Source organism: Bombina bombina, chromosome 2 (genome assembly GCF_027579735.1).
Source record: "Bombina bombina isolate aBomBom1 chromosome 2, aBomBom1.pri, whole genome shotgun sequence".
Taxonomy (NCBI): domain Eukaryota; kingdom Metazoa; phylum Chordata; class Amphibia; order Anura; family Bombinatoridae; genus Bombina; species Bombina bombina.
This window is the reverse complement of record NC_069500.1, coordinates 1269899567-1269927430: the sequence shown is the minus strand read 5'-3', so window position 1 is coordinate 1269927430 and position 27864 is coordinate 1269899567. Positions and strand designations below refer to the sequence as shown.

At 40.2% G+C, this 27864-nt stretch overlaps 1 protein-coding gene across 1 annotated transcript in view; it reads left to right on the top strand.

The window, feature by feature from the left end:
• Window positions 1-27864, top strand: part of TBC1D19 (TBC1 domain family member 19) — an 885000-nt gene that overhangs the window by 359383 nt on the left and 497753 nt on the right. Inside the window, exon 11 of the mRNA XM_053704075.1 lies at window positions 17997-18109. Coding sequence (XP_053560050.1) covers window positions 17997-18109 — 113 coding nt within the window. The remainder of the gene's footprint in view (window positions 1-17996; window positions 18110-27864) is intronic.

The following is a 27864-nucleotide window of genomic DNA, read 5'->3' as shown; positions in this document are numbered from 1 at the left end:
TGTCAGGATGTATGAGATGTTAATATATTTATTTTACATTTTCAGATGGATCCACCACTTCTGGTCATCTGGATTCCGCCCCTGCCCAGTCACAGACCCCTCCCCGTGCACACACCCCTGACCATGGCCACACCTCTGCACACACCCAGAGCCCTTCCCATCACCAAACCCATGACCATGCCCCGACCACTGCCAGCCCTTCCCATATTTCATATCCTGTCCCTCCCAAAAAACGCCCATACACCCCCCTTCGCCGCTCTCCCCGTATTCTGGCCCGTACAGCTGCCCAGACCCAAACTCCCCACTCCCCAGCTGTACGGCCTACCCTGGAGCAGCAGCTCACCACTCCCCAAGCCATTCCCATCCCTCCCCGAGCCAATCCCATCCCTCCCCCCTGTTTAAACCTTCATTGTCCTGGGTGTCAGATTGTCCTTCCCAGGCACAGCTGTAAGTATCATTCTAAATACACTTTATAAGATACTTAAAGGTACAGTGAAGTTAAATTGGTTAAATTGTGATTCAAATCCAGCATGCAATGTTAAGCCAATGTATAATAGAATACTCTTATGAATTATTCGTCATTCTCTTGATATATTAATTGAAAACAACTTATTCCTATAATTAGTTTAAACAATAAAATAAATGTGGCCATCATTTCTTTATTGTTGGATGAATGTATCCATCAACCAGCATGCACAAACAAGGTTCATCAACAAATATTGGCTTCCATAAAAACCAACATTCTTGCATTCAAAATATAGCTTGACAATTAAAACATATAATGAATATGTGTAATTTCTAAAGATTTGTCATGTCATGCTCTATCTGAATCAGTCCATTAAATATTTAGGTTCAGTGTCCCTTTAATTGGATATCACTACATATACCAAACACCACTACTTGGATACAAAATTTTATGTCCAAATGTGGATACATTATCTCTTGTCTAACCCAGTGGGAATGTAATTTCTTCTGGTTGCTATGTTTACACAGCTTGTCCTCAATGCCAAAATGTTTAAGGATATGTGTGCCTACCACAGTCTAAATTGAATTTTTAAATTGCTAATGTAAGTACAATGTAAATCCTTTAACAAGATTTGATACACTCAAGCTGTATAAGTGGATCATCTAAAACCAATTAAAGGGTTCAACATGTTTGAGTAACATGAGCCTTTAATGATTTCTGTCTGTCTGAATAACCTAATTCATGTGTAAAGAATATATGAAAAATAATTGATGTAAATAATTATTTGTCTTTATGATGACAATGTATGTATTAAAATCTTTTATTCTGTTGTGTAATTATCCTTAATATTAATTTTTATTTTATTTTAGGCTGTGACTCAGCATGGCTCATGCTAGAAGGGATAGCAAGAGTAGAGCAGGCCGTGTTGAGGAACGCAGCTGTCCTGAGAGGGATGAACGACACCATGCAGGCCCAGCTCCGGGTTCAGGACTTGACTCTGCGTGAAATTATGCAATTACGTTCAAGGCCTGAATCTGGAGCTGGACATGCACAGGACAATGAAGAGGATGACCAGTAAGTGGAGGATCTGGATATGCTCCATGGTGGCAGATAATAATCCTCTGTCCACATGTTGAATTTGTATTTATATTGTTGCCATTTGGCCTTTTTATGAGTTTTTTGTTGTGCCTGTTGCACTCTTTTACCTTGTCATGTGTCTCCAATGAGGCTATGCTGGCCCTTGGCAACTCTCTTCATGGACTGTGATGCACTGTGTTACCTTGTCATGTGTCTCCAATGAGGCTATGCTGGCCCTTGGCAACTCTCTTCATGGACTGTGATGCACTGTGTTACCTTGTCATGTGTCTCCAATGAGGCTATGCTGGCCCTTGGCAACTCTCTTCATGGACTGTGATGCACTGTGTTACCTTGTCACCTTGTCATGTGTCTCCAATGGGGCTATGCTGGCCCTTGGCAACTCTCTTCATGGACTGTGATGCACTGTGTTACCTTGTCATGTGTCTCCAATGAGGCTATGCTGGCCCTTGGCAACTCTCTTCATGGACTGTGATGCACTGTGTTACCTTGTCATGTGTCTCCAATGAGGCTATGCTGGCCCTTGGCAACTCTCTTCATGGACTGTGATGCACTGTGTTACCTTGTCATGTGTCTCCAATGGGGCTATGCTGGCCCTTGGCAACTCTCTTCATGGACTGTGATGCACTGTGTTACCTTGTCATGTGTCTCCAATGAGGCTATGCTGGCCCTTGGCAACTCTCTTCATGGACTGTGATGCACTGTGTTACCTTGTCATGTGTCTCCAATGAGGCTATGCTGGCCCTTGGCAACTCTCTTCATGGACTGTGATGCACTGTGTTACCTTGTCATGTGTCTCCAATGGGGCTATGCTGGCCCTTGGCAACTCTCTTCATGGACTGTGATGCACTGTGTTACCTTGTCATGTGTCTCCAATGAGGCTATGCTGGCCCTTGGCAACTCTCTTCATGGACTGTGATGCACTGTGTTACCTTGTCATGTGTCTCCAATGGGGCTATGCTGGCCCTTGGCAACTCTCTTCATGGACTGTGATGCACTGTGTTACCTTGTCATGTGTCTCCAATGGGGCTATGCTGGCCCTTGGCAACTCTCTTCATGGACTGTGATGCACTGTGTTACCTTGTCATGTGTCTCCAATGGGGCTATGCTGGCCCTTGGCAACTCTCTTCATGGACTGTGATGCACTGTGTTACCTTGTCATGTGTCTCCAATGGGGCTATGCTGGCCCTTGGCAACTCTCTTCATGGACTGTGATGCACTGTGTTACCTTGTCATGTGTCTCCAATGGGGCTATGCTGGCCCTTGGCAACTCTCTTCATGGACTGTGATGCACTGTGTTACCTTGTCATGTGTCTCCAATGAGGCTATGCTGGCCCTTGGCAACTCTCTTCATGGACTGTGATGCACTGTGTTACCTTGTCATGTGTCTCCACTGGGGCTATGCTGGCCCTTGGCAACTCTCTTCATGGACTGTGATGCACTGTGTTACCTTGTCATGTGTCTCCAATGGGGCTATGCTGGCCCTTGGCAACTCTCTTCATGGACTGTGATGCACTGTGTTACCTTGTCATGTGTCTCCAATGAGGCTATGCTGGCCCTTGGCAACTCTCTTCATGGACTGTGATGCACTGTGTTACCTTGTCATGTGTCTCCAATGGGGCTATGCTGGCCCTTGGCAACTCTCTTCATGGACTGTGATGCACTGTGTTACCTTGTCATGTTTCTCCAATGAGGCTATGCTGGCCCTTGGCAACTCTCTTCATGGACTGTGATGCACTGTGTTACCTTGTCATGTGTCTCCAATGGGGCTATGCTGGCCCTTGGCAACTCTCTTCATGGACTGTGATGCACTGTGTTACCTTGTCATGTGTCTCCAATGGGGCTATGCTGGCCCTTGGCAACTCTCTTCATGGACTGTGATGCACTGTGTTACCTTGTCATGTGTCTCCAATGGGGCTATGCTGGCCCTTGGCAACTCTCTTCATGGACTGTGATGCACTGTGTTACCTTGTCATATGGCTCATATATTCCTTATTTTTACAAGATTATTTATAAACGTTGTGTATGTTTTCTTACATACTAATAAAATAAATTTTATTTCACAAATATTTGTCCTCATTCTTCCTGTTATTTTTTGCAAGCTCTAGTTTATGTTGTTTATCCTTAAAGGGACCTAACAAATCTATTTGTTATAATGAAATCATATATGTAAGACAATAGTAAATGACTTTAAGATTAACATCTCCAATGTAATCTTATTATTTGTGTTTATATTATTTTCTCTTAGCTCTATCATTGCCTGATTATGATTAGCAGAGTAATTTCTTTATATATGTATATATATTTTTGTATTTGTGTATATATGTATATTTAAATGTTCATATCCATGTGTGTATTTATAAACTCTGCATGAATTGATGCACCTTTACCAAATGATCTGAGTATTGATACAATGATATAATCCCTGTAAAGTGTTCATTTTATTTAAATAGTATTGACTATGTGTATGCTCTTTTTAAAAACAAAATAATGTCCCTTTAAGTGATGTTGATCACTATTGTAAATGAATGTATTTCCATTTGTAAAGCGTTTTTGTCCTTTTTACAAGAACAAGGACATATAGTTTTATTAATAAACAATCTTATTGTAATGTTGACAGCACCTGTATTTCATTTTCTAATCTATATTATTGTCAAAGTGTAACCAAATCAATCTCTGTGTGTAATACAAATAATGTAGATGATGAATATTAGTTAACTAATATGTTAACAAAATACATCTCCTCCCATATATGGCTATAGGTAGGCTGACCATAATTAAACTTGAATAAATGACACGTTTAATCAATACATGTATAACTATTGTTATTCAACAACAATCCAAAGATATCTTAAAACATCAATGGCATATGTATTTCTCATGTGTATCTTTTAAATGTTAAAGATATACACCATAGCTATAGTTCAAGGGACAGTCAAGTCCGAAAAGATGATTCATGATTTGGTGACATTCCTAGATAGCAATCTACACACATACTAGTTCCTAAAATATAAATACGTTTCTTAATGATATGCCAAGATGTCACTGAGTCCTTGTATTGTCTGCGGTTTTTCAGCGATCTCGGATGCGCCATGTTGCTTAAGACGTCACCTGCCAGGCTGTCCAATGATTCCTTGTATTGACTGACGTTCTTACGTGATCAGGAATATGCCTTTTATTGGATTGCGTTTTGACGCGATCAAGGATGCGCCTTTTTTTTTTGGGCGTTCTTACGTGATCAATAATGTGCCTTTCATTGGATGGCGTTCTTACGTGATCAAGGAAGCGCCATGTTAAGACGGCACATGTAAAGTTAAAAAAACGTGTGATTGGATTGCGTAGTCCCGCAATATTTGTGCACGTTAAAAACGTTTGTGACTGCATGCAATTTTAAAAAGCTTGCGAATATGTATTATTTGCATCATGTTACATTGTTGACCCGTAGCTGATAAAGACCAACACATTCTCTTTTGCTGGATGTCTGGTTGAATCAACGAACGAAAGCAAAATGTTTTCATGCATAGGATATTTCTAGGCAAGTGCAAATCTCTACAGTCCATGTTTAATATGTTTGTCAACAATGTTCCTTTTTCTTAAAAATTAATGTTGTGTTTAATGTTGAACATATCTAATTAATAAATATGCGCTATTGTGTTTGAATAAAGTAATCAATATGCATTTATCATATGCTAAATATATGATGCCGACTTCTTCTAAATGTAATTTCGTTGTATATTTTATGAAAGGTTCATTAGACACTCACATTATAAATAAAAATATTTGATTTTGTCTCTAGTTAGATAGTCCATTGTTTAACCAATAGGTTTATTTTGTCTTGTGTTGTAAGAAAATGTAAGTAATTTTCTTACTCCTCGCAAAGCCAATGAGTTTCATGTGAGTACCATCTCCAGCTTTGTCCAGTTTGTGTAAAGGTTCTTTTCATATGTTAATGATGGGGTATTGTGTTTTACGGTTGTAATGGTGGTTCATCTATATTTAAAATATAGCTAACCCTATTTTATTTGCAAGTGTTTGAAGATTTTTAATATTGCTATCAGTATATGGTAATCTTGTTGTTTGTAGTAGTGTCTATTACATACAGTTATGTAAAAAATATAGGATACTGTCCCTTGAATGCAAATGTTGTTTTTTTGTATCATGTATGAGATCCACATAGTTTAATCTTCAAATATATTTTTGTTAGCATATTTCACCCCCCCACTCCTAAAAGGACTTTAAACCATATTCATTGTTAAAATAAAAATAGTTACAATAAAATATTAACACAATAATGTCTCTTAAAGAAAATAGACTTTATTTAACACGTCAATATAAATGTGATTTTCAAATATTTTTTTTTACAAAGTACATGTAGATATAGCAACAAGCTTAAAATGTGTTAGCATATGTAATGTTGTTAAAGGGACAGTTTCGAAAAAAAATATTTTTACATTATTCGAAAAGTCAATTCTGTAATAACAAGGATATCAAATGTTTCTCAACAATTGAACATTTGCTATCTAAATTTGCTATCTAAACCTATGAGGTTGGTGTGCTCATTTCTTAAATCTTGAAGAGTGCTTGTAATCATTATACAATTTGAGCACTAGAGGGCATTTGGATAGCATTTGTATATGTAAAATCTTGTGCTCATACAGCATATTATTGACCATGTATTGATCATTGATATCTAAAATGTTGTTATGTCAGAACAACAAATAAGTGGTCATTTTTCATAGTCATAGATACAAGGGTAAGCACATAAGTCACACATGTATTTCTCCATGTTTTGTTGTTTCAAACTTTATAATGCGTAATACAGTGTTTTCTTTGTAATCAATAATTTTCTGACTGTCCCTTTAAGCTGTGTTATTGGCATTCAAACAGTAATATGCCATCATGGATAATTGTTATGGTAATTTAGTTAGCGATTCGGGAAACAGTTTGGACATCACATCACAGAAACCAATCAATATCATGAACAAGGATAGGTATGTGATGATGTGGTTTTCACACACTTATAACCCACACTCTGCAAAGAATCTTCCTCCATGGACCCGGTCCCATAGAAGTCGATTATATACAGAGTGTGGTCCACAAGTGTATGAAAACCACATCATCACATACCTATCCATTACACAAAAAACAAAATTTAAGATGGAAAAAAAAAATTACTTCCTCTTCCTTCCCCTCTTCCCACGGGGCTGAGGCTCTGGGAGAGGCAACTGCCGACTCCGAAGAGTCCTCCTTGGAGCTGTTGTGGGAGGAGTGGAAGGAAGAGTACTGGGACGACCAAGGTGAGGAGTAGATGGCTGAGGAGGAGGAGGAGAAGATGGCTGAGGAGGAGGAGGAGAAGATGGCTGAGGAGGAGGAGGAGTAGATGGCTGAGGAGGAGGAGGAGATGGGCCGGCAGGAGGAGATGGCCCAGCAGCAAGAGGCCCAGCAACAAGAGGCCCAGCAACAGGAGGTAGACCAGCATGCGCCTCCCGGAAAAATGTGAACATTTCCTGATGAAGATTGAACATTCTTGTTTGTCCTTCTTGTATTGTATTCAGTATACTGATTATTTCGTTTTGGCCTTGAATTATTTGATTCTGCCCATCAAGTATTCTGCGTCGTCCTTCTATGTTTTCTATCCGGGAGGTACGCATCTGGTCTATGTACTCCAGTAGAACCCGCACCTCCGCTATTTCTTCTTGTTGTGCCTGTTGAACCCGTGCACGGCGGGGTGCCCGTGCACGGCGGAGTGCGGGTCTTTGAGGGACCTCGGGTTCCGCGGCTTCAGCGGCATCCTCCTGTGCTTCCGGGGCCTCTTGATCATCTCCCGTGCGCTGTTCGTCACGGGGGGCCTCTTCCCTCCGAAGTGGGAATTCCTCACCACCACTCTCATCCCGGGGAGATGCAGGAGGCTGTGCTGCCTCGTCCCCAGACTCTGTATATTAAAAAAAAAATAAAAAAAGAAATGTATATATTAGCATATTTGCAAATAAAGGTTTAAATGACTTAGCTTACGATACAATTACAAATGCAGAATCATTAATCCACTTTGAAATCTAACAAACAATCAATACGATTTCCGCTTTTTCTAAACAGTGTTTGTGATATCTGGTCAATGTGAATGTTTTTGCGTTTGTTTTCAGTCTGTTTAAATGCACACCTAACCTATAGCCTAGATACTGATGTAACCGCTAAGTAATAGAATGCGTGTAAACAGCGTAATAGCATTAATCGGATCCTTAACACATGAAACCCAATGTTTTATCTTTCATGATTTATAAGCATACATTTAGTATCAACTTTCGAATGTACTTTTGTTATCTAATTAGCTTCATTCTCTGGATATTCTTTGCTGAAAAGCATATCTAAATATGTTTATAAGATTCTGATTGTTAGCTGAATATAGCTGCCTCCTGTGATTGTTTCACCGTGTGCATGGCTATTTCTTCATTAAAATATATCTCAAGAATGAATCAAATTATGTAATATAAGTACATTTGAATGTTTTGTCAAATTGTATTCGCTACCTCAATCATGAAAGTAAATGTTTGCGTATAGTGTCCATTGAAATACATTCGTATGTGAAATTATTGTTAAATGAGCTTACCGTCAGATGAGAGTGGCAGGTTCCCGGTATCGATTCCTCCGATACCGACTACTTCCACCTCGGAGATGCTGGGCCGCAACATTTCCTCCCATCTGCAGTACTCCATTTCAAGGGCAGGGCCGCCACCGGTCCCTGCGGCATGTCGGGCCTCCAGGCTTAACTTTTTTTTAAGTTCAAGTTTACAGTCCCGGTACCGATGTTTGATGGAATCCATATCCCTGTTCCGGCAACCCACTGCATTGACTGCATTCCGAATCTCGTTCCAGAGCCTCCTCCTGTCAGTCGGGGTAGTCTTCTGGTGCTGCAGCATCCTATACCTGGCCATATAGGCCTCTACGAGGGCCTCCTTCTCCTCCATCGTAAACCTCGCCTCCCTAGTCGCCTTGGCCTTCCCCTGTGACGATGCCCTCTGTTTCCCGGACTGTGAAGCCCTACTCTGACCGCCACTGGGCCCAGCCACTTGGTCATCTTGAACCAAGTGGCTGGGTCCACCCACCGCTTCCACCCCCGCTTCCTGCCCCCCTTCCTGCCCCCCTTCCTGCCCTGTTCCTCTCCCCCTCCCTCTACTCCCCCCTCTACCTGTCCCCTGCCTGGCCTCCATCTCCTCCCTAAACTAAACCCCAAATAATCAAAAAAAAGTGAGTGTGATGAAATGAAAGGGGGTCAAAATAAAGAACTAAAAAGACAAAAAAGGTGCTTAAAGTGTGAGGGATGTAAAAAAAAACAAAGAGGGTAAGGAGTATTTAAATAAACGAAAAGAATAAGACTAAAAGGAGGATATGTAAACTAAATGTAACTAGGGGATGGGTATGGGATGGGTATGGGGTATGGGATAAGAGTAAATGGGATGAAAGGGAATGGGACTACAAGGAATGGGGTATGGAGTGTAGTATGAGGGGGTAGGGGGTATGGAGTGTATGTAGTGTTATTGATAAGTGTATGTATGTATTGAATGTGTTTGCGTGTAAATGTGTTAAGTGTACAGATAAATCACTCGCTCGCTAACTAACACTACTTCTAATTCTCAATAACAAACACTCCCACTAACGCTCACTAACTACCACTAACTGACGCTCACACTAACAACTATCACTAATAACTCCCACTAACTCACTCACGCTCCCACTAACAGACTCTCTCCCACTCCCGCTACCTCCCACTAACTCACTCACTCTCTCACGCTAACACTACCAACTGACTATCTCACGCTAACACTACCAACTGACTCTCTCACGCTAACACTACCAACTGACTCTCTCACACTAACACTAACTCACTCTCAAAAAATCGCAAAATCTCTATTCTTAACTCTCCAAAGACCCACCAGCAACACAGTCAAAGAAGCCCTGCTTGTGTGGTGCTTATATACCCTGTGTAAATGTTTAATGATGTCCCAATTTCCATTGTAATTAGTGTTCAGGTGTGCTTTATTAGCAATTAATATTATTGCAATGTGTATTAGGTGTGTTAATTTGCGCATGCTCATTTTGAGTTGGTATTTGTGGAATGTGTAGAATGCGATGATGTCATAGTGGTCGTTTTCTCTAACATTGTCCAATAGTATTCTTTTTAAATGTGAATTTGCGATGGTGTGTTCTTCGTGAAGTGTTGTATATGTATGTTTTTCATAATATATAATGATATTGAATGCGATTTTTTTTTTAGTGTATGTATATATTTTTTAATCCTTGTTGTTATTGTGCGATTTTCCGCATCTTAAAGTATATGCGTATTCCCCGTATAAATAGTATTAAAACTTCCCCCGCTTGTGAATGTGTAATGCTTGTGTGCTTTGTTGATTGATTGATGTTGTGACATTTGCGGCGTGTTATTGTTGTGCATGATGTGGTATGCGTCATATGACCGAGCTGTGCGTATTTCTCGCGAGATCGAGTGTTAGGTGAAAAAAGCTATTTTTTGCCTTTCCCATTGTTCTCTATGGGAGACTGTCTAACGCGGGCAGGATTACGCGTGTGACATACACGCGTTAGGAGCATCGTTAGATGGTCTTATATTAACTCTAAATACCGGAGTCAAACAATGCCGTGCGTTAGACATAAAACACGCGTGGCGTTAACAGCCCATCTACCGCCGAACTCTAAATCTAGCCGAGAGTGTCCATATTCCTTTGAGAATAAAGAGTTTACATAGAACAGAAAGAGATTCTTTATGCATAGAAAAGAGAAGCTTGGCATTCATAATGAAATCATCAGATAAAAGGGATTATCCTGCTAATAGATCAGGAAAATTAAATAAACAGTACATGGAAAGTATGTAGAAGAAAAGATTTATTGAGTATCAAGCTTAAAGGATAAAATAAAAACAAGAACTCTTATAAATGACATTGATAGGTCATGGGCTAAATATAATAAAGCATTTTTGCCTGGTAAGCCGTTCCTTTGCAAAATACAAAACAATTAATCTTATTTTGCAACGTCTCTTAATACCTGGTCTTCCCTGTTCTCAAAGGGACATTAAAGTAATTGGTTGCACACTCTAGTAAGCCATTTATAACCATTCCTATTTTGCCACAACTAATATTTTTTTTTTTAAAATACATGTACAAATTATTCTCAGACTAATCTTTGCTTTGAATACAACATTCAAGCAATGCTTTATTTAGTTTTTAATGTTACTTAATAGTAGCAGTGCAATATGCTAAGCAGGGAAATTTGTTTTATTAGCTTTATATTTCCATCTAAAGGGGAGGAGAGTCCACGGCTTCATTCATTACTTTTGGGAATAAAGAACCTGGCGACCAGGAGGAGGCAGACACCTCAGCCAAAGGCTTAGATACCTCCCCAACTCCCCTCATCCCCCAGTCAGTTTTTGCCTTTCGTCACAGGAGCATGGCAGAGTAGTGCCGAAGATTCAAAGTAGTCTCTTATGGAGGGTACTACTCTTCGTAATGGGACTGGAGTTTTAAGTAGTCCTGTCAGCCTCTCAGTGAGAGCCTGGGTGACAGAAGTCTGGAGATGCAGGGACAGTCTTTCTGCAAAATCATCCCGACTCATATTAACAGCTCCACAAGCAATCAGCGTTGACGAGTTTCGCTGCCTGCTTTCTGCACTCAAGTCCATGTCAGGAGCAATGCTTCTACCTCTCACACTTGAAGGGCCGTGTTCCTGTTCCATGGCATAGATTCTGGTAAGATCATTTCATTTTTTATACATAATGATGACACAGAAGACAGGTTCACAGTGTGGCGCCTTTTATCTTATGGAATCAAGGGTTAATATTCCTGGTAAGGGGATTATTGAACAGGGGCTTTTATACATGATATTGTTTATTGTGTGATTGCTGCCGGCCACGAAAGCGGATTAGTCGAAGGGATCTTGGAAGCCTGCTCAGTCTTGGAACAAGTAAAAGCAGAACAAGAAGCCCGCCGAGACAAAATCGGCATGAAGGGGCGGCCCCCGACCGGTCTCCGGACCAAGTAGGCGGCAAATTGTCTCTCTTCTTCAAAGCCTGGTTGCAGGACGTTCAGGACCCTTGGGTTCTGGAGGTTGTTGCCCAGTGTTACAGGATAGGATTTAGGTCCCATCCGCCCAGGGGCAGATTTCTCCTGTCAAACCTGTCTTCAAGACCGGAAAAGAGCGAGGCCTTTCTAGAATGTGTGAGGGATCTCTCCTCTCTAGGTGTTATCATACCAGTACCGCAAGTAGAAAGGGGTCTAGGGTACTAGCCAAATCTTTTTGTGGTTCCAAAGAAGAAGGGCACGTTCCGCCCGATTCTGGACCTAAAGTGTTTAAACAAGTTTCTGAGTTTTCCATCGTTCAAAATGGAAACGATCAGATCGATTCTGCCCCTAGTTCAAGAGGGGCAGTTCATGACGACAATAGACTTGAATGATGCGTACCTTCATGTTCCAATTCACAGGGACCACTTCAAGTTCCTAAGATTTGCATTTCTGGACCAACACTTCCAGTTTGTTGCCCTTCCTTTTGGTCTGGCGACAGCCCAGAGAGTCTTCACGAAGGTTCTGGGGGCGCTACTTGCAGTGGCCTGATTCAAGGCGCCCTATTTGGACGACATTCTAGTCCAGGCGCCGTTGTTCAGCCCCGCAGAGAATCATTCGAGGGCTCTTCTTTTCTTTCTCCAATCTCACTGTTGGAAGATCAACTCTGGAAAGAGTTCCCTGGTTCCCAACAACAGGGTGGAGTTCTTGGGCACGATAATAGACTCAATGTCCATGAAAATATTTCTCACAGATCAACGACGCAGCAAAATTGCGTCCACCTGTCTTGCCCTTCAGTCCTCCTCAAGCCCTTCGGTGGCTCAGTGTATGGAGATGATCGGGCTCATGGTCTCCAGCATAGACTGAGACCTCTTCAATTGTGTATGTTGAGACAGTGGAATGGCGATCATTCAGATATATCATAGTGGATATCCATGGATGCTCGGACCAGAGACTTCATCTCTTGGTGGATCCGTCCGGAGCATCTGTCCCTGGGGACATCCTTCTTGAGATCATCCTGGGAGATTGTGACCATGGACACAAGTCTCGTGGGATGGGGAGATGTTTGGGTGCCATGATGGCACAAGGAAAATGGACCCGGGAGGAGTCTCTCCTTCCGATAAATATTCTGTAACTTCAAGCAATTTACAATGCTCTGAGGGCATGGCCTCCTTTGGGGTCATTCGGCTTCATCAGATTCCAGACCGACAACATTACCTCGGTGGCTTACATCAACCATCATGGGGGTATGAAGAGCTCCCTAGCATTCCAGGTGTGGACAACTGGGAAGCAGACTTTCTCAGCAGGCAATTCTTCCATCCGGGGGAATGGTCTCTTCACCCCAGAGTGTATGCGGAGATTTGTCTCAGATGGGAAACGCCGGATCTCATGGCGTCCAGACTCAATTCCGTCAATACGGGTCGAGATTGAGGGATCCCCAGGCAGAGCTGATAGATGCCTTAGCAGTGCCTTTGGGATTCAGCCTAGCTTACATTTTTCCTCTGTTACCACTTCTACCTCTTATAGTGGCACGCATCAAACAGGAGCGAGCTTCGGCCATCCTGATTGCTCCATCGTGGCCGCGGAGGACGTGGTTTGTGGATCTGGTGTGGATGTCATCCTCTCCGCCATGGAAGTTACCCTGTCGCAGGGATCTGCTAGAACAGGGTCCCTTTCAGCATCAAAATCTCGTTTCTCTGAGGCTGACTGTGTGGAAATTGAAGGCTTAGTCTTAGCCAAGAGAGGTTTTTCTGAAAGTGTGATTGACACTCTAGTTCAGGCAAAGAAGCCAGTCACTCATCGCATCTACCATAAGCTGTGGAGGACTTACTTGTCCTGCTGTGAGATACATGGATATCCTTGGCACAAGGTGAAGGTATCCTGGATTCTGTCCTTTCTCCAGGAGGGTTTGGAGAGGGGTCTTGCCGCTAGTTCCTTAAAGGGACAGATTTCGGCATTATCAGTGTTGCACAGTTGAGCTTCCTGAATTCAATCTTTTGTTCATTCTCTGTCTAGAATCAGGCCTGTGTTTAGGCAGTCTGCTCCCCCATGGAGCTTAAACTTGGTCCTTAAGGTATTGCAGAGGGTCCTGTTTGAGCCTATGCATTCCATTGATATTAATATTCTGTCCTGGAATGGTCTCTTCCTGTTGGCTATTGCATCGGCACACAGAGTATCTGAGCTCGCTGCCTTGCAATTTGAGCCTCCTTACCTGTTTTTTTCATGCGGATAAGGCGGTTCTTCCCACCGGTTTGGGGTTTCTTCCCAAGGTGGTATCTAACCATAACATCAATCAGGAAATAATTGTTCCTTCTTTGTGTCCTAACCCTTCGTCTTCTAAAGAGAGGTTACTTCATAATCTGGATGTGGTTCGTGCCTTGAAGTTCTATCTTCAGACTACAAAGGATTTTAGACAGTCTACATCTCTTTTTGTGGTTATGCCGGGAAGCGCAAGGGGCAGAGGGCCTCTTCTACTTCATTGTCTTTTTGCTTGAGGAGTTTGATTCGCTTGGCCTATGAGAAAGCAGGACATAAACCTCCCCAGAGGATCACAGCTCATTCAATTAGAGCTGTGGCTTCGTCTTGGGCCTTCAAGAATGAGGCCTCTATGGAGCAGATTTGTAAGGTGGCTACCTGGTCCTCCTTACACAGTTTTTTACAAAGTTTTACAAATGTGATGTTTTCGCTTCTGCGGAAGCTGTTTTTGGGAGACAGGCTGTGGTGCCCTCAGATTAGGGTCCGCCTTTTCATTCAGTGTCCTCTAAAACTCTTCTCCCCTTTAGATGGAAAACATAAATTATGCTTACCTAATAATTTTATTTCCATTGTGGGGGAGGAGAGTCCACTGCTCCCGCCCATAACTCCGGTGTGCGGACCTAAATTTAATAATCTTCGGCCACCATTTATACCCTGATATTTCTCCTACTGTTCCTTGTTCCCTTGGAAGATTGACTGGGGGATGAGGGAAGTGGTGGAGGTATTTAAGTCTTTGGTTGGGGTGTCTTTGCCTCCTCCTGGTGGCCAGGTTCTTTATTCCCAAAAGTAATGAATGAAGCCATGAACTCTCCTCCCCAGTGGGGAGTCCCCATGATGGAAATAAAATTATCAGGTAAGCATAATCTATGTTTTTTAATATTTTGATTTCTTTTTCATTATATTTTTTTCTGGGGCAGTTCAGGTATGCTTCTATTTCTCACTGCTCATTTTTTGCTTATTTCTTCCTACCTTTCTTTTTGTTTTGCTTAGCAATACTTTAGACTAGTTTCCATTAAGGTGGGAATTGTTTTTAAGGGCTCTTTTGGAGAGTTTTGAGAATCTTTGCCTCCTCCTAGTGGCCATGTGTATAATTCCCAGGAGTAATATCGCCATAAAAGAAATTAATTTATCAAGTAAGCATAAATTATATATTTTTTCCTTTAAAAGCTAAAGATAGATTACATCATAACTTTGATGTATTAAGGGCCTTGAAATTTTATCTTCAAGCCACTAAAGAATTTATTTCTCATCTCCTCACCAGGTACAGAAAGCTACTGCAATCACCTTGGCAGCTTGACATAAAGCTTTGATTTGCGTTGCATACTTAGCATGGGTCTTTGTGATGACCAGGGTTAATCAACCCTGCGCCAGTCACTTGTTTGGCACAGAAAGGGTTATTAGACCCCTTCTACTGTCACTAATCTGTTACAATCTAGCCACTCCAGGCAAGCCTGTGATTTAGTTCAGTGAGTGCAAGGGTTAACAACACTCTCTAGTCTGTGCTAAATGTAAAAGAAATGCCCCAAACTCCCCTTTAATGCCACCCACACTAAACTAAAACTATATCTAGCTGCCACCACTTAAGATTATATGATATGGGAAATCTTAATGAAAACCCAGTAAATGACAAATTAAATCCCAGATTACAATTTAGCAAAAAATAACATGAAATCACAGTACTTATACTACCAGTCTTAATACTATCAGTCTCTTTCAGTAACGTGGTTCAAATATTAGACAAAGGCAAAAAAACTTAATAACTTAATTATTTATTATGCAAAAAATTAGCACAATACATTATTAATATATATTTTATGTTTCTTATTTTATAGATTAAATCTTAACATTGTGTATAAAATCTTTCCTTTTTGTGCAAATGTAACGTGTAATACTGATTAAGTTGTTAATTCTAAATTAATTTAGAAGTTGTTAATTCTAAATATTGTTTCTGAAATGTAATATCAACCTTCCCCCTGCGTGGGGATAAACAGCAATATTATTTGACCCCAGTGTAGTTCCTGAGGCTCTGTGTTCTATCATGCCCTCTGCTGACAGTTTGAGCCATAAAGGACTCTTCTGTGAATACTACACTGTATTTATGAGGGGTCTAGCATATCAAAAGAAAACATACACACAGCACAAACACAGTTCTTATTAAAAAAACAAATGTTTTAGCACAAAACTACAGAAAATTAACCCCTTAGCATCCCAATTATTGGGTATTCATGACAGTCTCTTTCTGAACAAATTACTCCTTATTCTATCAGAGCAATCTCCACCTCTTGGGCTTTTAAAAATGAAGCTTCCATTGAACAGATTTGCAAGGCAGCTACTTGGTCATCTTTACATATCTTTACCAAATTCTACCATTTTGACATGTTTGCCTCTTTGAAGGCTACTTTAGGTAGGAAAGTTTTGTAGGCCGCAGTGCTTGTTTAGTGCCTCTACTTTCCTGCCTTATTTCATTGTGGTCTTGTGGACTTCACAGCTTGGGTATAGCATCCCACATGTGATGGCTCGTGGACTCTAAACATCTTATGAAAGAAAATAAAATGTATGTTTAGCTAATACATTTCTTTCTTTCATGATGGTGAGAGTCTATAGATACAGCCTTTTTTCCATAACAATTGGCAGCAGTACAAGTTTCCACTTCTTTTACCCTGCTTTTCTGTTCCTACTTTTCTTATTTTCTTTTTCTCTTGGTGATGTGTTTTACTAATTAATTAGGGAAAAGCGGAATGGATTAAAGCTCTGTTATGTGGGGAGTTTTGCCTCCTCCTATAGTTCTGGGCTTTGATCCCTACATGTGATGGCTCATGGGCTTTCACCATCATGAAAGAAATGAATTTATCAGGTAGAGATTACATTTTTTTTATGTATTACATTTGTTTTAATCCATTTGGCATTGTAGTTTTCTATGTATGTGATATAATTTGAGACTTTTTTGGAAAATGTTCAATGCATATTAGAAACTATTCTTCATATTCATATTCCTAGTATTCCTGGTTGAAGCATGTTTTCATGTTTTTTAAATTTCTATTAGGTACAGATTGACAATCTTTTTTTCACACATGTTTTATAAGTTTGGTGTCTAAGTAACCTAGGTATTATGGTTGTAGCGCTGCAAAAATGTCTTGTTTTCTAAATAATTGCTCAGGACACCGAAATTTAAAAAATTTAAAAATATATTGTGACAACTCCTAAACAATTGCTTAGAAAAACAATGCCAATATGAATGCACAAATCATAAAAAAATATTATCAGTGTGTTCGGTTAAAGAGATATGAATGATGTAAATGCAGCTTCCTAACACATGCGGCCACAGATCAATATTTTAGAAACTTTAATGCAACATATAAGTTATAGCTACAAAACACAAATTATGTTTATATATTTCCTAGGAATCTCCAATTTTTAGCTTTGCTTTTTCCTGAGGCAACGAAAGCTAAGGCAGAGGGCCACCAATTGGCCATCCCAGATGTAAAGAAATATAGAGATTTTTTATATTTTTGGGGGGTTTGAAATAAAAAGAAATAGCTTATTAGTCTTTAAGTTGCAATAAAAATATAATCTTTATAAAGTTAAAGGGACAGTATAGTTAAAGTTAAACTTTCATGATTTAGCTAGGGGATGTAATTTTAAACAACGTTCCAATTTACTTTTATCATCACATTTGCTTTGTTCTCTTGGTATTCTTTGTTGAAAGTTAAACCTAGGTTAGTAATATGCTAATGTCTAAGCCTTTGAAGGTCGACTCTTATCTCATTGTATTTTGACAGTTTTTTTTACTGCTAGATAGCGCTAGTTCATGTGTGCCATATAGAAAACATGCTCACTCCTGTGGAGTTACCTAGGAGTCAGCACTGATTGACTAAGATGCAGGTCTGTCAAAAGAACTGAGATAAGGGGGCAGTCTGCAGAGGCTTAGATACATGGTAATCACAGAGGTTAAAAGTATATTGATATAATCGTGTTGATTATGCAAAACTGGGGTATTGGTAATAAAGGGATTATCTATCTTTTTAAACAATAAAAAATCTGGAGTAGACTGTCCCTTTAAATTGATAAAGTTGCAAACAGTTATTTAGGGTATGTTTTAATCTTCTAATATTTTCTAGTTTTAGCTGAACATGATAGTGCTGCTGCTCAGCAATTTGTTCGACAGGGATGTCCAACGGCACTTCGAGCTGAATTGTGGTCACTTATCTTAAATATTTCTAACCAACCAGAGGTAAGATGCAGGAATTAAAATTATAACCTTTGTTTCATGAATCATTTTATTATGAACTCTCTTTTCATTATGTTTTCTTGGATTAAATTATATTACAATACAATTATGGTAAACTTACTGTATACCACTAGTAACATTTTAAGATGAATAAGTTACGTTAAAAATAAAAAAAGGTAAAATGAGCAGCTTGGGATCTTTACGCCATCAGTGTTTACTTTATTTCCCAAGGCTTTTACACTCTGGCTGCAAATCACTGTGTTTAAATGAACTAATAGTACTCACTGAGGACTTTTTTAAAATATCCTCATCAAATAGTGTCAGTCTTTTAGAGATAAGCAAAACAAATCCTATAAACTGTACAATCTGAAACCCATGCTCATGTCTTTTCCTCTCCCTGATTGGAGGAGGCTACATTCTTTGAAGTTCTGCTACTTTTCCATTTCTCCTGTTACCCTCTCTTTGTTTTTACCTTTTTCTGTATTTATGTAGCTTATAAATTGCAAAGGCCTTATCCTACATCCGGCTGTCTCATTTCTTACAGAGATTTTGTGGCACACACCACAAATGAGCTCTTACCCTCTTTACAAAGGTAACTTGATTCATTTATAGTTAATACAGTACTTAGAGAACGTCTACATATCCTTCCCGTATGGGTGGGGAATGGGATAAAGATAATATTGCCTCTTGTACAAAAGAAGCAAGGTGCTATTTGTACTCCTCTTCTCCTCAGCTACTGGCTCTCTGTTGCATGTTGCAAATTCTCAGCCTCTCCCTCACTTCTCCATCTTGAGATCTGTCAGAGGTTTACTTGCTGTTCTGTTCAAAGTGCTTTAGATCTATGCATGTAATCAAGCTGCCGCAGTTTTTTCCTCATGTCTTGAGAACGTAGGCTGTTTTTCTATGTTATTGGTGGCATTGAGGGTACATAGGGCCAAGGATATCGTAACAGTTTTCCGACTGCACTGCTGCACTATGGATGTTATTCATTATACTGTACATTGCATTTTGCGTTCTGATGCTACTTTTATATACAGAGGGCATACTGAAAGGGACATGAAAGTCAAAGTGAAACTTTCATGGTATAGACAGATTGTGGGATTCCTTTACTTCTATTATGAAATGTATCATATGATGAAGAGCATACCTAGGTAGACTTAAGAGCATGCATGTTTTGTGAGCACTATATGGCAGGAGTCTTGTCAACAATGTATTGGAAATACTGCTGCCATAGGGTGCATAAGATGTGCTCGGCCCTGAGCATACCTAGGTATGCTCTTCTACAAAAGAAACCAAGAAAAGAATGTAAATTTAATAATAAAAGTAAGTTGTTTTTTTTTGTTAATCTTCCCCAAGGCAGAACATACTGCGACCTGCTATATGTCATGACCCAAAAATGCAGAATGTCTGCAGAAAGGAGCACAGGAATATTTTTGGCTTGCACTTAAAATGTTTTTTTTTTAAAATGACGTTTTATTTAACAGGTTTCTTTTTAGTGCATTATGGCTTTATTTAATTTTCTGGCAGCATACCACCAGTGTTGTAACATTTTCCCGGACCCATAGGAATGCAGGACTGTGTCACATACCTGTGGGTCCGGGAAAATTTTAGAACACCTGCCTACATTGTAACCTCTCCCCCCAGCCCCCTCACCACAGAACCATGGCGTACTCCCAGGGCTCCACGGTGCCCGTGGACTCAAAGCATCAGCTATGGGGTTGTAAGGTTCCATCTGGGCACCATGAAGGAAGTAAGGGACGCGGCTTCAAAGGTGTTCTTTGGCTGTTACCGGGACGCTGCAGACCGCCCACACACTGACATCACAGAAGCAGGGCTCCCGGTATAAAAAAAGTTAAAGGGACAGTCAAGTCCAAAAAAAACGTTCATGATTTAAATAGGGCATGTAATTTTAAACAACTTCCCAGTTTACTTTTATCACCAATTTTTCTTTTTTCTCTTGGTATTCTTAGTTGAAAGCTAAACCTAGGTAGAATCATATGCTATTTTTTTAGACCTTGAAGACTGCCTCTTATCTGAATGCATTTTGACCACTAGAGGGCATTAGTTCATGTGTGTCATATAGATAATATTGAGCTCATGCATGCGAATTGACCTAGGAGTGAGCACTGATTGGCTAAAATGCAAGTTTGTCAAAAGAACTGAAATATGGGGGCAGTCAGCAGAAGCTTAGATACAAGGTAATTATATAGGTAAAACGTGTATTATTATAACTGTGTTGGTTATGCAAAACTGGGGAATGGGTAATAAAGGGATTATCTTTCTTTTTAAACAACAAAAATTCTGGTGTTGACTGTCCCTTTAAAGCGCAGGATCATAATTATTTCTGGACACCTGCAGCTTGGAGTGGCGTCTGCAATATCCTCCAACGAGTGTAAGGCCAAGGCAGCTCTTTCCTTCCCCAATAAATAGTAGGTGGCACCCTGACAAATTTAATTTTGGTCATTCAGTTATAGTGATACAAGGATTATGGCTTGTTTAAATTTGCTCGATAGCTGCAATTTGATTGTCAGGGTGCCACATACTATTTATTGGGGAAGGAAAGAACTGCCTTGGCCTTACACTCGTTGGAGGATATTGCAGGCACCACTCCAAGCTTCAGGTGTCCAGAAATAATTATGATCCTGCGTTTTAACTTTATTTAGACCAGGAGCCCCGCTTCTGTGACATCAGTGTGGGCGGTCTGCAGCGTCCCAGTAGCAGCCAAAGAACACCTTTGAAGCCACTTCCCTTACTTTCTTCATGGTGTCCAGATGGAACCTTACAACCCCATAGCTGATGCTTTGAGTCCACGGACACAGTGTTTACATGTGTAGGTGCTCTGATGGTAATTTTAAAACGGGCATAGTCAAGTTGATAATGGAGTCAGTGTAAATGTTTGCTTGTTTTTTTTTTAAGAAAACAAACCTAATGTGATATATATATATATATTATATACATATACTATGGTTTACCCTGAGTCATAATACATAATAATTCCCATAATGCCACATTCCAATATGTCTTTGGTGCTAATTTTTTTTAAAGATATTTTAAAATACTTTTGGTGAATGTAATCATTATCATATTGGAACATGTGTGTGTGTGTGTATATATATATAATAAAAATAAAAATGTAATTTTAAGAGAAACAAATGACAAATTCTACCCAGTGTGTGTGTGTGTGAGGCTGAGAGTGAGTATGTGTCTGTGTGTGAGGTTGTGTGTTAATTTCAAAATGAAATGAAATGACCTGCAGAAAAAGTTTCACTTAAAAAAATACCATTGCAGAAAGTAAAAAAAAGTTCTGCCTCTGGGTTAATCATAAAAGGTTTATTTTGACTTTTATATCCCTGTAATACTAGAAAATGTGCTCTCCCTCTTTATTGTCTACCCTGACAAGCATTTTCTCCTTATGGAAGTAGATATCCCTCACCTGCTTTCTCTGCCACAGAACTGTTATTAGTCTAAGAAAATTATAGTGGAAACCCATGCACCTATCCTGTGGTCTGGTGGATTGTGCTACTTCTCTAACTACCCAAATCCACACAAGTGAGTGTCTTACCATTGCCTCTGATCTTACAGGACTATCTTATGGACTTTCCATGACATAAATATTTTTTTACTCCATTTTTCAGATGACAGTAATCCATAGTTTACAAAGTGTGTGTTATCCTGACATTTCTTCCACATCTGTACAGCTGACTCCACTCTCTCCTCAGAACAGACAACCTGTTTCTTGAGATGCCATAGAGCATTTCTTAAATGCCCCCTTCACGGGACATAAAGACCACAAAGTAGCAGCACTGATGGAGCTTCTGGGCTCATTTCTCATTACTGTTCACTCAAACCTTCCAATCAGCAGACCCTTTTGTCTTGTCTTCACATGTTGGCTTAATTTCCTTGTCATTATTAATATAGTCTGAAATGACCATTACAGAAATATATTCATACACCCTTGAGACCCCTAATTTTCAAGAGAAGAGATTTCTTATTCAGCTGTAGGGTAACATGGCCTTCTCAATGTCATATAATTGGTGAATAAATTGTGAATAGTTTAAGAACCTTAAAAGTATTTATTTGTTGATGCATCTAAAAGAGGATATTTTAAAATATATTACATGTTTTATTATTGTAAATATAACACCTTTTAATGCTTGTCTCTCAGCCAGCATTTCCTTTTATCTCATAGAGTGGCATTGCACAATCATGCTTTTTCTGTTTAGTTCCTGATTAAAAACATGATGTAAAAATGAGGGGTTTGACGTTGTAGAGCACTTGGATGACTTTTTACTTGGTTACAATTTTTAAAGTAAGCATGGATGGCACCTGAATGACCTGGGTGGTAGCACGCTTAGAGAATCTTTTAAACTAGGCAGATGGGGGGGGGGGGGGGTCAGTCCAAACATAATAGAACAGACATTTAAGTCTGTGAATTTGACACACCTACAATATCTCAAGGAAGGGATGGTGGAAGAGTACACTTTGGAAATGCCACATTAGAAATAAGAGTAGAGTAAATCACACCAAGTAGCAGCATAAAGCACATGTAGATTAAATGTATGACAGCAAATGCAAGACGGGTAAAATGGGGGGAGCTGGAGCTCTTAGTATAGCTGAACTGTTTTTTAGATGAAGGCACGGTCTTTCACAAACATCTTTCTCCCACCTTAGGTCTCAGCAGAAAACCTCAGAAGAAAATGCCTACAAATGCCTACAATAGTGCAATATAGCGTAGCAAACAGCCTGCAATAAAAGGAACATACTCAAAGGCTTACTCAAAGAAATTGTAGATTTTATTCAGAAAACAACAAAATCATTAATGACAGCATTTTCCAGCATTAATAAAATCCAATAAAATACTCAAATTATGAATAAAAAAGCTCAGCTGGTTTTGGCAGATGCAGCTGCCTTTCTTTTCTCCAACATTGGTGTGTCCGGTCCACGGCGTCATCCATAACTTGTGGGAATATTCTCTTCCCCAACAGGAAATGGCAAAGAGCACAGCAAAAGCTGTCCATATAGTCCCTCCCAGGCTCCGCCCCCCCAGTCATTCTCTTTGCCGCTCTGAACAAGTAGCATCTCCACGGAGATGGTGAAGAGTATGTGGTGTTTAGTTGTAGTTTTTTATTCTTCTATCAAGAGTTTGTTATTTTAAAATAGTGCTGGTATGTACTATTTACTCTGAAACAGAAAGAGATGAAGAGTTCTGTTTATAAGAGGAGGATGATTTTAGCAGCAGTAACTAAAATCGATTGCTGTTCCCACACAGGACTGTTGAGCTGAGAGAACTTCAGTTGGGGGGAACAGTTTGCAGACTTTTCTGCTTAAGGTATGACTAGCCATTTTTCTAACAAGACTGTGTAATGCTGGAAGGCTGTCATTTTTCCCCTCATGGGGATCGGTAAGCCATTTTCTTAGTCTCAAACAGAATAAAGGGCTTATTATGGGCTATAAACTGGTAGACACTTTTATGGGCTAAATCGATTGCTTTATTTAGGTATTATATACAGTTTGAAGTTGAATTTCACACTTTTATAACTTTGGGGAACGTTTTTTTACACCAGGCACATGTTTAGACACCTTCCCAGTCAGGAAGGGCCTTTCTCTGTAGTAGGCAGAGCCTCATTTTCGCGCCAGAACTGCACAGTTACTTTTGAGAGCAGTACATGCAGCTGCATGTGTGTGGGTCTGGAATTCACTGAAAAGGTTCCTAGAAGGCTTCATTTATAGTATCGTATACCCCCCTGGGATTGGTGAAGTCGCAGCAAAGGCTGGGGCTGGAACTGTAAAGGGGTTAAAGTTGTAAACGGCTTCGGTTTCCACATTTTAAGGGTTAACAGCCTGGGGTGCAATGCTTTGAACGCTTTAAGATACTGTGGTGAAAATTTGGTAAAGATTGGATAATTCCTTCATAGTTTTTCACATATTCAGTAATGAAGTGTGCACTGTTTAACATTTAAAGAGACAGTAACGGTTTTGTTTTAAAACGGTTTTTGTGCTTTATTAACCAGTTCAAGCCTGTTTAACATGTCTGTGCCTTCAGATAGATCATGTTCTGTATGTATGGAAGCGAATGTGATTCCCCCTTCTAATATGTGTGATAATTGTGCCATAGCGTCCAAACAAAGTAAGGACAGTACTGTCACAGATAATAAAGTTGCCCAAGATGATTCCTCAGATGAAGGAAGTAGACATAGTTCTACATCATCTCCTTCTGTGTCTACACCAGTTTTGCCCACGCAGGAGACCCCTAGTACTTCTAGCGCGCCAATGCTTGTTACTATGCAACAATTGACGGCAGTAATGGATAACTCCATAGCAAATATTTTATCCAAAATGCCAGCATTTCAGAGAAAGCGCGATTGCTCTGTTTTAAACACTGTAGAGCAGGAGGGCGCTGATGATAATTTTTCTGTCATACCCTCACACCAATCTGAAGTGGCAATGAGGGAGGTTTTGTCAGATGGGGAAATTTCTGATTCAGGAAGAATTTCTCAGCAGGCAGAACCTGATGTTGTGACATTTAAATTTAAATTAGAGCATCTCCGCGCATTACTTAAAGAGGTGCTATCTACTTTGGATGATTGTGACAATCTGGTCATCCCAGAAAAATTATGCAAGATGGACAAGTTCCTAGAGGTCCCGGTGCACCCTGACGCTTTTCCAATACCCAAGCGGGTGGCGGACATAGTGAATAAGGAGTGGGAGAAGCCAGGCATACCTTTTGTCCCTCCTCCTATATTTAAGAAATTATTCCCTATTGTCGACCCCAGAAAGGACTTATGGCAAACGGTCCCTAAGGTCGAGGGGGCGGTTTCTACACTAGCCAAACGCACGACCATTCCTATTGAGGACAATTGTGCTTTCAAAGATCCTATGGATAAAAAATTGGAGGGTTTGCTTAAAAAGATTTTTGTACAGCAAGGTTACCTCCTTCAACCAATTTCGTGTATTATTCCTGTCACTACAGCAGCGTGGTTCTGGTTCGAAGAACTAGAAAAATCGCTCAGTAGGGAAACTCTGTATGAGGAAGTTATGGACAGAATTCATGCACTAAAGTTAGCTAATTCCTTTATTTTAGATGCCGCTTTGCAGTTAGCAAGATTAGCGGCAAAAAATTCAGGGTTTGCAATTGTGGCGCGCAGAGCGCTCTGGCTAAAGTCTTGGTCGGCGGATGTATCTTCCAAGACAAAATTGCTTAATATCCCTTTCAAAGGTAAGACCCTTTTTGGGCCAGAATTGAAAGAAATTATTTCAGACATCACTGGGGGTAGGATAGGCCTTTCAAGGCTAAGAATAAGTCTAATTTCTCCTGTTAAGTGTAGTCAGTCCACGGGTCATCCATTACTTATGGGATTATATCTCCTCCCTAACAGGAAGTTCAAGAGGATCACCCAAGCAGAGCTGCTATATAGCTCCTCCCCTCTACGTCATACCCAGTCATTCTCTTGCACCTAACTAATAGATAGGACGTGTCAGAGGACTGTGGTTGTTAAACTTAATTTTTATTTCTTCAATCAAAAGTTTGTTATTTTAAACGGCACCGGAGTGTGATGTTTCTTCTCAGGCAGCATTAGAAGAAGAATCTACCTGAGTTTGTCTATGATCTTAGCGGTCGTAACTAAGATCCACTTGCTGTTCTCGGCCATTCTGAGGAGTGAGGTAACTTCAGAACAGGGGATAGCAGGCAGGGCTCACCTGCAAGGAGGTATGTTGCAGTATATTATTTTCTAAGGAATGGAATTGACTGAGAAAATACTGCTAATACCGATGTAATGTAAGTGCAGCCTTAAATGCAGTAGTAGCGACTGGTATCAGGCTGATATGTATGTATGTATACTCTGAGGTATTTCTGGGGAATGGAATTTCACTAAGAAAATACTGTCTATATTTAAGTAATATTTGAGCCTACACTGCAGTGAAAGCGACTAGCAGCAGGCTTATTAATAACATTTCATAATTTCATTTTTAAAACGTTTACTGGCATGTTAATCGTTTTTTTCTGAGGTACTTGGTGATAAAACTTTATGGGCATGATTTTTACCACATGGCTGTCGTTTGTTTCTGAATAAAATCAGTTTACTGAGCTTCCCCACTGTTGTAATATGAGTGGGAGGGGCCTATTTTAGCGCTTTATTGCGCAGTAAAAATTTAGTCACAGTCTTCCTATTTCTTCCTCCATGATCCAGGACGTCTCTACAGAGCTCAGGGGTCTCTAAAACTAGTTTTGAGGGAGGTAATCACTCACAGCAGACCTGTGATAGTGTGTTTTGACTGTGATAAAAACGTTAATATTAAATTGTTATCCGTTTTTGGGTATTAAGGGGTTAATCATCCATTTGCTGGTGGGTGCAATCCTTTGCTAACTTAATACATTTACTTTGAAAATTTGGTTGCTATAACTAATTTGGTTCATTGTTATTTCAACTGTGACAGTTTTTTGTGCTTCTTAAAGGCACAGTAGCGTTTTTTATATTGCTTGTAAATTTATTTGAAAGTATTTTCCAAGCTTGATAGTCTCATTGCTAGTCTGTTTAAACATGTCTGACACAGATGAATCTCTTTGTTCACTATGTTTAAAGGCCAATGTGGAGCCCAATAGAAATTTGTGTACTAATTGCATTGATGCTACTTTAAATAAAAGCCAATCTGTACATGTAAAGAAATTTTCACCAGACAACGAGGGGGAAGTTATGCCGACTAACTCTCCTCACGTGTCAGTACCTTCGCCTCCCGCTCAGGAGGTGCGTGATATTGTGGCGCCAAGTACATCAGAGCGGCCCATACAAATCACTTTGCAAGACATGGCTAATGTTATGACTGAAGTACTATCTAAATTGCCAGAATTTAGGGGTAAACGCGATCACTCTGGGGTAAGAACAGAGTGCGCTGATAATAATAGAGCCATGTCTGATACTGCGTCACAATTTGCAGAACATGAGGACGGAGAGCTTCATTCTGTGGGTGACGGATCTGATCCAAGTAAACTGGACTCAGACATTTCAAATTTTAAATTTAAGCTTGAGAACCTCCGTGTATTACTAGGGGAGGTATTAGCGGCTCTGAATGATTGCAACACGGTTGCAATTCCAGAGAAAATATGTAGGCTGGATAAATATTTTGCGGTACCGGCGTGTACTGACGTTTTTCCTATACCTAAAAGGCTTACAGGAATTGTTAACAAGGAGTGGGATAGACCCGGTGTGCCTTTTTCACCCCCTCCTATATTTAGAAAAATGTTTCTAATAGACGCCACCACACGGCACTTATGGCAGACGGTCCCTAAGGTGGAGGGAGCAGTTTCTACTCTGGCTAAGCGCACCACTATCCCGGTGGAGGATAGCTGTGCTTTTTCAGATCCAATGGATAAAAAGTTAGAGGGTTACCTTAAGAAAATGTTTGTTCAACAAGGTTTTATATTACAACCCCTTGCATGCATTGCGCCTGTCACGGCTGCGGCGGCATTCTGGTTTGAGTCTCTGGAAGAGACCATTAGCTCAGCTCCATTGGATGAGATTATAGACAAGCTTAAAGTCCTTAAGCTAGCTAATTCATTTATTTCTGATGCCGTAGTACACTTAACTAAGCTTACGGCTAAGAACTCCGGGTTCGCCATTCAAGCGCGCAGAGCTCTGTGGCTTAAATCCTGGTCAGCCGATGTGACTTCTAAATCTAAATTGCTTAACATACCTTTCAAAGGGCAGACATTATTCGGGCCCGGTTTGAAAGAAATTATCGCTGACATTACGGGAGGTAAG